At 39.5% G+C, this 14238-nt stretch overlaps 1 protein-coding gene across 1 annotated transcript in view; it reads left to right on the top strand.

Moving 5' to 3' along the window:
• paplna (papilin a, proteoglycan-like sulfated glycoprotein) overlaps positions 1-14238 on the top strand; it is a 118239-nt gene that overhangs the window by 87604 nt on the left and 16397 nt on the right. Inside the window, exons 13-18 of the mRNA XM_056255847.1 lie at positions 1117-1293; positions 4998-5148; positions 5993-6076; positions 9761-9926; positions 10137-10224; positions 13917-14037. Of these exons, the coding sequence (XP_056111822.1) occupies positions 1117-1293; positions 4998-5148; positions 5993-6076; positions 9761-9926; positions 10137-10224; positions 13917-14037 (787 nt within the window). The remainder of the gene's footprint in view (positions 1-1116; positions 1294-4997; positions 5149-5992; positions 6077-9760; positions 9927-10136; positions 10225-13916; positions 14038-14238) is intronic.

Raw genomic sequence — 14238 nt, 5'->3', positions numbered from 1 at the left:
TATATAATTACCACAATAATTATTAATAATTATATTATTATTAGTATATAATTAGGGTTTGGTTTATGGTTAGTTGCATGTAATCATTAATAAGTTACTGTTATTACTACAGTAAGTGCATGTAACTACTGAAGCCCTAAGAGGCCATGGATTATTATTATTTTTCTTTCCTGTTTTCACGAGATCACAACTTAATTTTCTCGGGATCTCGACATAACAAAAGTTATTTTTTCGTGATCACGACCTAATATTTTCTCGATATCTCGACAAAAGTTCAATCTCAACAGGTGGCAGTATAAAACTGAAAATGATCGATGGGCTGTGGAATATATTATCCACCTTACGGCGTTAGTTCATATTGGCCCAGATAGCTACGCTTTTGAGACAGAGAGAGTGAGAAGTTTTCTTCTTCAGGATCGCTATAATTTTTGCTGATAAATATGAAATGCTTGAATCAATATGATTATTTAGCTTGAAAGTGTATATAATCGTTATGTTTTGCAATATGCATGACTCGTCACAGTTTCATGTGATGCTCAACTTGCTTATTAAAACTAATGTCACTGTATGTATTCTGTATATTAAACACTGTATTCTGTTCGCACCTTTATTTGGGCATCTTTACGATGCCATTTTAATCAGCGCAGTTTTAGTAACTGCATCATTAATTTACCTCACTGTGTCAACCAATGTATAGTGATAAAAAAAATATGATTTAGCACTATATAAAGATATGTATAATATTATTCAGTGATGTTATACAATGTTGTAACCTGTGTTTTCTAAGCTACATTTCTTTGTAGGAAACCACACACACACACACACACACACACACACACACACACACACAAATGAACACAAAATGAAGATTAACAAAGATGACTAAATACTGGAACAAATGTAGTACTCATTAATAGTTAATATTAGGTCATGCATTAACTAATGGGGCGTTATTGTAAAGGTATACCATAACAATTGAAAGAAAATGTGCTTAGTTGTCATTAAAATGAATGTCACTATGTGAAAAGATCTTAATGGTTCTTAAGTAGGTTTAATTTTCAAAAACATTGCTAGTATGCCATTGCTTCAAACTCAAACATGTTGATGTTTTTGTAGTGTTCTGTGACATGCGGCTCTGGGAAACAGATGCGAGATGTAGTGTGTGTGGGTTCAGACGGAGCTCCTCTGGAAGACTATGCATGCGGGACTCAACCGAAGCCGCCCAGGACACAGGACTGTGAGATGCCCGTCTGCAGGAGCCCCATTGGCTGGCATATAGGAGACTGGGGCCTGGTGAGTAATAATACACTCCTTAAAGGCACAATATGTACGATTTTTGGATTAAAATATCCAAAAACCACTAGAACAGTTTTATTTATTTTGTTGACTTGTGTACTTCCATTATCCCAGATGTTTCCAATAGTGTTTAAATCCAGAGAAATACGCAATTTTAACCAGTACACGGGCCGTGTCATGGCGTCGCCTATCAATGACATTATACCCTCGATTTCCAGTTATATTGTGCAGAAACCATGGAAAAAACAAAGACACTTTAAAGGATTAGTTCACTTTTTAAAAAACTTTTGCTGATAATTTACTCACCCACATGTCATCCAAGATGTCCATGTCTTTCTTTCTTCAGTCGAAAAGAAATTAAGGTTTTTGATGAAAACATTACAGGATTTTTCTCCATATAATGGACTTCAATGGGGCCCAAACGGTTCAAGGTCCAAATGACAGTTTCAGTGCCGCTTCAAAGGGCTTTAAACGATACCAGACGACGAATAAGGGTCTTATCTAGCGAAACCATCGGTCATTTCAAAAATAAATAAAAAAGTTGAAGTTTTATAAGCACAAATGCTCGCCTTGCTCTGTTCTGTGATGAATCTGTTCTGTGAGACCTTTTCAATGTAATTGCGTATTACGTGACGTCACGGACGCGCATCACAGAACAGAGCAAGGCGAGCATTTGTGCTAACTAATCCTTTAATATATTATATGTTTTATTAGACAAGGGAACAACTGTTTAAATACATTCAACGACAGAAAACGAATTGTTATACAGCTCAACACAGTTAGTCTTATTGTTTGAATCGCTTGTTTTCTTGATTTTGCGCAAGTACCATGTTTTTACCATGCCTCAGGGAAAAACACTCTTTTGTTAAGTGGCTAACATAACATAATCAGACACAGCTTTATTTTTAGTAACAGTAATGCAGCGTTATCTCTGTCATACAATATGTTTTAAAATGAATTGCATGCCATTTAGCAACACAAGTCATCCAGCATTTATTAAAGCTGCAGTCCGTAGCTTTTCCTCTTTGTTGCCATCTCTCTGTTCGGAATCTGTAACTGCAGTGATTCGCGGAATTATCATCTTTACGTGGGTTGTAAATCGGCATGAAACAGCGCGGATGAACACAGTGCTTTGAGGCGAGTGCTGCTGTCAGTCACCGCGCTGTGTGGATACTGTCATACAGAATCACAGATTCACTTTTTGAAAGTTTGACCAACATAAGAATTTTCATAAGAAAATGTCTTCTGAACAAGTAAGTAAAATCCATTTTTGTTCTGACCAACTAAGGGGGAAAAAGCATTCGACATGATAAGCTTCGTTAGATTTAATCAACGCGATTTACAGCAACCGTGCAAATTATAGCCTACTTTGTTCTCAAATTGTTCATGTTAACAACATCAGCATTGCGTGACTAATGTTAAATTTAATGTGTTTTATGGTGACCTGTGTAGTTCAGAATTCATATTCTCCATAATAGCAAAACGAGAAAGGCACAACAAAGGAAACTCCATAACTGTGTGAATTAAGAAAACGTACTGTTACACGATTGAACTATTGAAATGTCTTACTTGTTCAGCAGAAAAAGGCCGTCTCTTCTTCCGTTTCGAACCCCTTCAAAACACGGAGTTCACGCACTTTTCAAAAGCCCCGCCGATGTTTAAATCCTTGTGTTCGCATGAGACGGTTTCTTTCTCTTTCTCTAGCCACCTTAAATCCGAAGTACGAAGTCTTTTGGGTTTTATAACTGCTGAATCTCCAGTTGACACTGATGATTGTTGTTTGGATCTTTCTGGATGCCATAAGTTTAATTATGTAAAGTGCTGCGAGAAAAGCCTATACATCTAAACATCTCGTCACGCGCAGTATAGCCGGCTAGCCGAAACTCCTTCTTTATGTGTACGGGTGTGACGTCATGACGCAAAGACATGCTCGAATTTCCCGCGGAAACCCACCAGTACCACTGGAATTAAAATCATTATTACAAGCTAACCGTTTTGAATCTAGCTATGGCAAGCAGATAGTTTTGACCACTGGCAGAATATGTTTTTTTTAATATAATTATTTTGGATTATTTTTAACTTAAAAAAGTTACGGACTGCAGCTTTAAAATGTAGAGTATCTGGTCAGGCTCACATGACATAACCATTCTAAGTTGGGGAAAAGTTTTTAACCTTCGACTCGCCTTTAGTAACTCACCAGCGAGTCCACAGAAAGTCTGTCCCTAATGGCGTTCCTTGACACACACACACACACTCACAGCCAGGGGTCCGGCCTCAAAAAGATCGCTATCTCCTCAAAACGAAACCAGATACTCTACAAAAATGATATTGTAATATCGATCTAGCTTTAGTGCAGTGTGCATCAAGTGTCTCATAGCAGCCGCCGAGCGAACGCACAGAGCAACGTTATAGCATCATTTTCAACACACAAATGTAAATGATAAAAGGAAGAAGCTGAAGAGGCGTCTCCACTGCTCCTGAACCGTGTGTCGTGCTCGTCTCTCATTAGCAATCGTTACTCGTTACGCTCCACAGCACTCGGCCCTGCTCTGCTTTATACTACAGTAACATCAATAATCTCATCCATGAATATTATTTGGTAACACTTTACTCGAAGGGGTGTGCATAAGACTGACATGACACCTTCATAATCATAATCATGAAGGTGTTATGCATGTTTATGTCTTATTAAGTGTCATTCGCTCAATTATGACATTTTTAATGCAAATATGACATTGTTTGAGATGTCTTTGTTATGACAACTTGACATAAACCAATACATCATAACCTCTCAGTGTCTTTGTCATGACAACTTGACTTTATTACCAAGACAACATAAATTGTCATAAATATGTCATAAACATGACATAGCAGATTAATTATCAAACTTAAGAAACCACTTAGCTTTATGGATTAACATTACATTAAACTGTCATGTGGTTGGTTGTGACATTGGCTATCATGAGGCCATTATAACTGTGTCATGAATATGTTTCTTGACCTCAACTACAGTGGTACACATTGAATTTGTCATTAAAATGTTATAATGGCCTCATGACAGCCAATGTCAAAACCAACCACATGACAGTTTAATGTAATGTTAACCCATAAAGCTTTCTTAAGTTTGATAATTAATCTGCTATGTCATGTTTATGACAATTTATGTTGTCTTGGTAATAAAGTCAAGTTGTCATGACCAAGACACTGACAGGTTATGATGTATTGCTTTATGTCAAGTTGTCATAACAAAGACATCTCAAACAATGTCATATTTGCATTAAAAATGTCATAATTGAGCGAATGACACTTAATGGCAGTCATAAATATGCATAAAACCTCCTTCATATTCATGACATGTGTCATGTCATGGTTATGAAGGTGTCATGTCAGTCTTATGCACACCCCTTCAAGTAAAGTGTTACCTATTATTTCTGCCCGAGTCCCGTCGGATTTTTTTCCACCGACTGTGAGGTGAAGACAACAACTCCCATTCTTGGCGTCATCAAACTATGCCTTTGTTTTGAATAGGCGACCTCTAGTGGTGAAAAACGACATACTGTGCCTTTAAGTACAGACAAACCTTGGAAATGCATGCACCCTCCCTCTTAATTATATATGACATAACCTTACCTGCTCTCTCTCTCTCTCTCTCTCTCTCTCTCTCTCTCTCTCTCTCTCTCTCTCTCTCTCTCTCTCTCAAGTGCTCTAAGAGCTGTGGCTCGGGGCTGCGGGAACGGCAGGTGATCTGTTCAGACAGACAGAGAAACCTGTACAGGGTAGAGGAGTGCCAGGCCAAACCCAAACCTCCCACCGTTGAAAGCTGCAACGCTCAGCCTTGTTACAGGCCTCAGGGTACACAACACCTCTCCATATCCCACATGCGCCTCAGCACATTCATTTTAGGCCTTTTATATGCTCCCGAGATTTCCACTCATGGTAACAGACACATATTTACTTAGCTATCTAAATGGGGACATTGCATAGACTTCTATTGTTTTATACATACAGGTAGTTATAAATACTATAACCTAACCCTAACAGAAAACTTTCTGCATTTTTACAATTTAAGAAAAGAAAACTTAAAACAAACAAACAAACCTGTTTTTACAAATGAGGACATCCCCAAAAGGATGTTTTTGAAGATTTTGTCAGGTTTAACTCACTTCTGGGTACAGAAGTAGGTAAATGACTGCATAACCATCTAACACATGATGCATGATGATCTCAAAAAATGTTCACTGACTTATTTAGAGTTTTATGTTTCTCACAGAATTATTTCTGAAAGATCATGTGACACTGACACTGGAGTTAATGGTGCTGAAAATTTAGCTTTGCATTACAGGAGTGCATTACATGTTAAAATATATTAAAATAGAAAGCAGTTATTTTAAATTGTAATATCATTTCACAATATTACTGTTTTTACTATATTTTTGATAAAAAAAATGCAGCAAAAGGAGACGTCTTTCAAAATCATTAATTTTTTTTATTATTTATTACTTATTTATTCCTAACTTTTGACACCTAGTGAAGAGATGTACAGAACACTAAAGTGATTAAATGGGTTTGATCCAGATTATTTATGAAGTCTCTCTCTCTCTCTCTCTCTCTCTCTCTCTCTCTCTCTCTCTCTCTCTCTCTCTCTCTCTCTCTCTCTCTCTCTCTCTCTCTCTCTCTCATATATTGGTATGAACAGAGGTGCCCAGCATGCAGGACCCGACAGGTCATGATAACACCATTCACGGCTTCCTGCCGTATGTCCTTGAGGATCCCTCACTGGGTTTGTTTCTGAAATAGTTGGCATCTTTCCATCCATACACGACATGCTTTTTTCTCATTGTAAGGCTGATCTTGATCTGGGGCCGTATACAACTTCTCAAAAATGCACTTGAGAATAGGCTTAAGTTTTGACCAGAGTGTTTGCACGGTTTGAAGACCAGTTGGAAAGTCAATGAACTGCCATACAGTAGTGGTCAAAAGTGTTGACCAGCTTTGGAAAATTGATGTTCACACTTTATAAAATATTTTATAAAAATTAGTTAAAGATATTGTAAGCGGATTGTGCAGACATAATTTTTGGCTAGGATGTCATACAAATAAATTATGAACACACGCAAAAAAAAATTCAGGGTTTTGGACATCAGACCTCATTTCCAAGTTAGCCTGGGTGTTATTTATCAGTGGAGACAGTTTTCAAAACATTTCATCCAGTCCTTCCAGTTCGCTCAACTGACATTTACATCGATAGTCTGGCGTTATAATTTATTTGCGTTTGGTGTACTGTGGAGTGGGTAAAACTGTTTTAATGGCAGGCTAGCAGTTACCGTTGACTCGCGCTAGCCTAGCACAGGCGAACTATGCAACTGGAACAACTGGATGAATTTTTTTTTAAACTGTCTCCACTGATAAATAACACCCAGGCTAACTTGGAAATGAGGTCCGATGTCCAAAATCCTGAACCACCCCTTTAATAACTAATTATGTTGTAGTCAATAACAATGTATGCTTTTTCTTGTGAGCTTTTTGTTTTTCTATGCATTTTTAATGCATTTTTTTTCATAGTAAAATAAAACCTATAGTTTCATTGTCTTTTTTGCCAAATAATTTTGATAGATACATGCCTTAATCAAGTTTAGGGTTGTATTCTTCTCTCATATTTAACCTATTTTTAAAAATATTAAATATTTTCCTCATATTTTGATGGTTTAAGCAAGGGGTGTCCAATCCTGCTCCTGGAGGGCCACTGTCCTGCGGAGTTTAGCTCCAAGCCTAATTAAACACCTAAACCAACTAATCAAGGTCTTACTAGGCATACTAGCAAGTTCCAGGCAGGTGTGTTGAAGCTGGTGAAGTTGGAGCTAAACTCTGCAGGGCAGTGGTCCTCCAGGACTGAGTTTGGACACCTCTGGTTTAAGCAAACGTTATTATTAAAAATAAATATCCCTTCTTACTGTGGCTAAGTCATCACCAGTGCACTGCTGCATTTTTTTTTCCAGTCACCAAAAATGTCATCATTACTTTCATTTCTGCAGTAAAAGCATTGATTTGTAGGGCATTGATTTTTGGGAGAAGTTATTACACGACGGATGTTGGTGCCAGCTCAGGCACCTGGTCAGACTTGGCATGCGGTTGGTTCTGGCTTGAAGTCCGTGGGGGCGTGGCTGATAACTGGCTGGGCTCTATGATGTCCACTGGATGATTTGAGGCAGGGATTGCTGGAATGGGCATATATGGTGTGGCGTGGGCTTCCACCTCCACAGTTAGGGGTGAACCAGTCACCCACAGCACATACTTGATGTAGTGGAGTTACAAACAACTGCTTTTTCCCCATTGGCATTATCTGAACAGACTGATCTCATGAAATGGCGTATGTATGAAACGCCAATTCGTATTTCCATTTTTGGCATGCTATCAACACGCATAATCGCTTTCCAGCGTGTTTATCAACGCCTTTGACTTAACGTTACATTACTGTATTATGTATATAAATATATGACCTACCCCAACCCCGTCCCTAAACCTACCCGTCACTGGGGTTAATACCATTTATGTGTCTTCTCCTACCATCCTAGGAAAAAAAAATATCGCTCCACAGATGTAGATATAGATTTTGCTTCGTTTTGCTCGGACATTTAACGGCGTACACATACATACACGCAAAAGATGACGGTTCATTTCGGCGTGGACATACACGCGGATAGATCAAAATGCGTATAGATAACACGCCACTTGACTTGAAAGTGGCGTGTATGTTTACGCAAAGTCATGATGTCATGTTGATCTGAAGGAGTTTGTTGTCAAGCCCACTCCAAAATTTTCAATGTGCTCTCATTCCAACTCACTTGGTGACACAGATCTAAAAAGTCCTCAACAAAATCCTCTATTGGCTGTCCTCCCTGATACAGAGATGGGAGCTGGTCCTTGGGGTAGATGGCGTCTGCTTCATGTATTTTTGGTTCTGGTGTTCTGTCACGTTTCAGCCAAGAAAGGAGAAGAGAGTTGAGTATCTTCAAACAGAAGATTTTATTTAAGTAAACAAAAGAAACCAGGTAATTCATCCAGGAGCAAACACAGGAACAAACGTAACAGCTTTGTAAAACAAAGACAATACAAGACAGAGGAGCAAGGAAACGTCTCAGGTTACGACTGTACCCATGATTCCTTGAGAAGGGTATGAGATGCTGCGTCGGAAGTAGCAAAGCTATGGGAAAGCCTCTGCGTGATGGCGTCTTTAAAGCACCTGGGAAATCAGTCCAATCGCATGGCGGGACATCAGTCCGTAGCGTGTGACGTCATCACCAGGAAGCTATATAGCGCAACCAGACCAAACAATGGCAGCTTCTAAATGGCAGAAGCAATTCGATCACAGGCACGCCAAAAGTATTGCCGGGCGACGCAGCGTCTCATTTGCTTCTCAGGGGAACCATGGTTACATTCATAACCTGAGATGTTCCTTTCGAGGTAATTTGTGCTGTGTCGGAAGTAGCGATGCTATGGGAATGATAATACCCACTGCGCCGTACTGACAATTGCCTGTCTAGTGTAAATCATGGTGTGCACAACTAAGACAAAAACACTTGAGACCCTGGTGCGGAGTCAAAGTCTAGGTTGTAGAACCTCACAAATGTGTGCGGAGAGGACCAGCCCACTTCTTGCACTCCGTTTGGCCACGATCCGGGGGTTTTGGCACAGACCTTGGAAATCTTGTCTGCGACAGCAGCTAGCCTTTAGATACAAATCTGCCACAGGACTGAGCACACAGGGAGAATAAATAGGGAACGAAATGAGGAGGGTAACAAGGGAGAGCAGGTGGGGCAAATAAATATATTCAGGTAACAAGAAGGACGGGATTAAGACAATAGACAGGATTGAGCACATGGCACATAGAAACAAACTTGACAAGCCATGTGCCCACACCAAACATGACACGAACACACAGCTCTCACCGACTGCGTGTCCACACAAAACATGACAACATAAAAGAATGCGGCTAATGAAAAACAAAAGCAGCGTTTTACATAGAACAAGACAAGAAAGCACGTGGCCAAATATAAACCTGAAAAGTGTTGGGATACGAACACCAAGCTCTGCGTATACAACTTATCATGCAGACCGACTTGGAACCGCACTCTCACAATGACAAGACAGTAGGAGTGTCAGGGCTCTGTCACCATACAAGAATTAACCAGACCAAAGTGACAGAACCAGAACCCTGACACAAAAGTACATATAATTGGGCAAGAACATTAGGTTTTCCCACCATCACAATTACTACAAAGTATAAACTTTTCTTCTGTCCATTGACAAATCTGATCAAATTTGTTTAGGATCCTGTAATAAGGTGTTTAAAAGATGACATGCAAGTGACCCATACATTTTATCAAACACTTTCTGTTTGTATGCTCTTTGTCTGCAGGAAACATTTAATAAGGTCCTTGTTATTTTTTATTATCTAACACAACAGAAACTCATCAAAACAATCCAGTCCACAATCCTCATGGCACAACTCTCACCCTTCACTGTAGCCAGACTCAATATGGCTGCTGTCCTGATGGAAGTACCCCAGCCAGTGGACCTCAGCGCCAAGGCTGTCCCCAGGACCAAGGCATAGCATCCTGCACATGGAGCAGGTACACATGGACTTGGATGAGTTTATTACAGACACTAATTGAGAAACATTTATATGTCTGAAACAAAAAAATCTGCCTGTTTCTCAATATAATCCCAATCCTATACTATACAATACTTATCGTCCTACATGGAATAATGTGACTTTAGTATCTTGGAACTATGTGTTTTACCAGAAATGTAATGCAAATGCACATCAACACTTCTTTCAGGTACGGCTGTTGTCATGATGGTGTGACCATTGCCCAAGGCCCCAACAAGGGGGGCTGTCCAGATTCCTGGCCACACTGGTCTCCAGCAGTGAGTATTGCTAGAGACCACATTCCTTTGTGAACCATTTAGATTATTGGGTGAGTTTTTGGTGATCTTCGCATGGGAGAGAAGTGTAGGTTAGGTGAGACTTTTGTCTTAAATGGTGACTTAAAATGGTAATTTCCAGAGTGGTCGTTCCTCAACCAGTTTTTCCAGTCTTATGGGCTGTACACACCGGGACGAATATTGGCGCTCGTTATTCGCCAGCGTTTTTCAACGCGTTTTTTGTGTTCACACCCAAGCGATTTTCGCTGACGATGAGCCGAGTGAACATGCAAATTCATTCCCTGACATTAGATGGCGCTTAATGTAAAACAGAAATACCCCGGTACACAAGGTGGCGCTGCGCAACTTTACGCTTCTGACACTTGCTTGTCTCTCAGAAGAAGAGAGCAAGTATTTACGGTATTTATGCATTTGTCATATAGTTCATTATGTTCCGACACCAACGAGACCAGCAGCTCTACATTCATCTTGCCTTGCGTCTTCCTCGTCTTATTTCTTCCCGGCAGTGTAGACGCTACTTGGCGTATATCTTCTTCGCCGTTACGTATGTGTGCTCGGCAAGACCGTTTTGTGTTTGAGCGCCCCCAAGTTGTGTTTTACTGTAACTTCAGAAGCTCCAGACACGTGAGCAAAAGCGCCAATCTCATTGGTCGGATAGTTTTTAACGCGGCGCGTCAAACCAAAAAAAAAAAAACCAGAAGCGTTTTTTAAAAAATGACACTTTTACGCGTGGCGTTTTTCGCGTCGGTGTGCACACTCACATTGGCGCCCTTTGTTTAGTCACGAGGCGTTAAACGTCGGCGAATATCGCGCGTGAAATTCGTCCCTGTGTGAACTGGCCTTTACACTGATATCAAATTCGGCTGGAATGATCCAGAACAGTGTTCCAGTAGCTATGTTCCTGTTCAGTTTTTGCCTGTTCCATTTTGTTTCCATTTAGCAAGTGTACTAAGAAGCTCCTTCAGTTTTCATTACAGTAAGCATTATGTGTTCTCAATAGTCAGTGGTGGATGATGGTAGAGGTAACATATTCGGCTCTCACAGAGTGCAGTCACTTGCCTGCTCGTTGTGAAATCAACTCAAACTCAAACTTTATTTATAAAGCACTTTCAAAACCACACGGTAAACCAAAGTGCTGTATATAGCAAAGGAAACAATTACTTAAAAGACCAAACTAAAACCAACCAGCCAAATCAACATACCCAATATAAACGTATTTAATTGTTAATGAAAATAAATGTCCTAAGACTGGTTTTTAAAAACAGATTCAATTCAATTGTTAGGTCCATCCAATTGGCCCAACGACGGTCTCCAATGGTGTGGCTGAAAGTTGTCTGTGCATTCTGTCTTTTCAAAGAAATTTCAAAGTAATTTTATTCCAATTAAACTTTGATCTGATCAAATTTAGGTTGGACACTAATTGATTGTTGGCCATTTATTACACGGTTCTGTGGAATATTTGATTCTGATTGGTTAATCGCACCATCTAGCGGTATGCTATTCCCAGACAAGACAGTCCTGATCACCTTGTCGGGGTTTATTCTGAGATTACAACCGGCTGGATGTACATTATCCCTTACTTACAGCATATAACCATTTAATTAGACATGTGATTATTCTATTTAACTCTTGACTTAACGTCAGAGTAAGTCACAATAAATTCAAATGTTACAATGTATTATCGGTCAGGTAAATGTATCATGCAAATTACATTATCAATAAATAAAAAAATCAATATAAAACATCAAATGCTCAAAAACAAAGAGTAAAAGATGCATACTTGACATCAGAAAAATACATAATTACGGGCTGATCTGGCTACAGAATCGCGCTGAGCCTTTTGCAACATTTCTTTAAATACTCAGACCAAGATAAAACAAAACGTCCTCCAAATGGGGGAATGAACTAATTAACATTTATCAATGTCCCAGACCTGGGTAGATTACACCGTACTGGGTACAGAAGGTAATTTGCATGAGAGACCTTGGATAAGGGCTCATCGTTCTCAGTATGCAAAGTAGCTCTAAACTTTTAAAACCCTGAGTACCATTCGGGTTACTAATATGGGGATAAGACCATTGTACCAGTTGCACTGAGACACTTCAAATGATACCAAACATGTATAGTGCTTTATGGTAATTGTTCACATTAAACCATATAGATTTTTGGGTGAGTTTCAGTTGATCAGGGTGATCTCAGTATGTGGAGAAAAGAGAGATTGAAGGGTAAGAAATGCAGATAAGACAATACTGAGGTGTGATTGCGTCTCGGCCGAGAATGCTAATTTTGCAAGAGAGAGTTAAAATGTTAATTTCCAGAAAAGTCCATTGTTTTCTCAGAGAGTAGCCCTCTCCGAGTCCAGACAGCTCAGCACCAGCATTACACAATCTTCAATAGCAACCAGTTTCACAGTCTAGGAGCTGCAACAGAAAAAGCACGATCACCATTGCATATCAGACAAAATCAAGGAACAGTAAAACAGAGCAGGTCTGGTGAACAAACAGACTTTAGAAGTTTATAAAAAACTAATTTCACAAAATAACAAATGCTGTTAAATATACTAACTAAACGACACACAATCCTGTTTCTGATATACACATTTTTATGATGTTGTTATCCCAGCATTCTCCAGACAATAGTAAGGTGCATCCATGCCTATGTTTCCCAACATCTCACACATTCAACACAAGACTCATGGGTTGGACTCTATGGAGGGAGAGTTGGAGCCTGAGCAATGGACATATGACCTTGACAATAGGGTGCCCAGTGAATCTGAGTCACTACACACTTCAGGGCAGGTGTGTTGGAAGTAAAGTCTGCAGGGAGGTGGCCTTTCAGAAGCAGGATTGGAAACCCCTTCTCCAGATTTGCACTGTAAATTCAATGGAGTAATGCAAAACTGTACACTTCCCCCATTTGGAGTGAGACGAAATAATATGCCACCGAACTACTGAGATCAAACCCCCAGAGAACACTTTGGAGGCAGTGCAGCAAGGGAACATGACCTCCTGCAGCTTGACTGTGTGCCAAACAGATCAGCACAAAACCAAAAAACTACCACTTAAGATGGTCTCAAATATGTTCTCACCACAGTATTTTTGACCCTTCAAGTTCATGAAAAGATTGGCCTACTGATTTTCAATGTCCAACAGTCTGTGAGTGAGCTCAGTTTTTCATCAGACTTTTCACTTCCTACTTATGTTCCTCGAGGTCTCGCCCTCCCTGGCTGTAATTATTTGTCTTGGTACATGTTTTTTGTACATATTCTGGAGGTCGATGGCTGTCCACTATTTGGGGGATTTTGAGGAAATATGTCATGTTGACTTGACAGCCTTGCTCTTAGATTGGTTGATTACACCAATTCATCCAGAGAGATTACAATCTCTTAGATTGCGTAGTGTAGAGTTTCTAAGATCTAAGAGCTTTCTTTCTTTATTAAAGATTATTTTGGGAAAGTTAATTGGCACTACTTTATGGATCTATTGTTTCGAAACCATTTTTGTGGAACTGTGAGTTACCTTTGTTACCGGGTTACGTTTATTATCCAGACTTTATGATATGCTGTTTACATTTGAATTTGAACTTGGACACATACCCTCTGAAAGATATTCCCTAATGTCTTGGCCTGTCTTTGTCTGTCTGTTTCTTTTGTTTCTTGTATTTTGTCTACAAAGTCAGATACCATACCATCTGCAACCACAGACTGCCATACATCCACCTACGGTTGCTGCTATGATGGTGTGACTGCAGCTGGTGGTACTCATGGGGAGGGGTGCTTGAACACCCCCACCAATAGTAAGTCACAATATAGAAAAAGTGACCATCTCTCTTTCATTTTTAAACTTTAATTAATTACGAAAAAACTATACAAGGGCGGATTAGAACCAAGAACCTTAGAACAAAAATTCGACCACCAGACTTTTAGGACACACGAACATTAAATGAGGATCTATGTGTTTTTTCAATTTTCAAAGGCTCTCGGGACTAACAATATAT

The sequence above is a fragment of the Rhinichthys klamathensis genome, unplaced genomic scaffold (assembly GCF_029890125.1).
Source record: "Rhinichthys klamathensis goyatoka isolate OS25496 unplaced genomic scaffold, OSU_Roscu_1.1 h1tg000123l_1, whole genome shotgun sequence".
Taxonomy (NCBI): Eukaryota; Metazoa; Chordata; class Actinopteri; order Cypriniformes; family Leuciscidae; genus Rhinichthys; species Rhinichthys klamathensis.
Note: the sequence above shows the minus strand (reverse complement) of the source record. Positions and strands in the feature narration are given on the sequence as shown.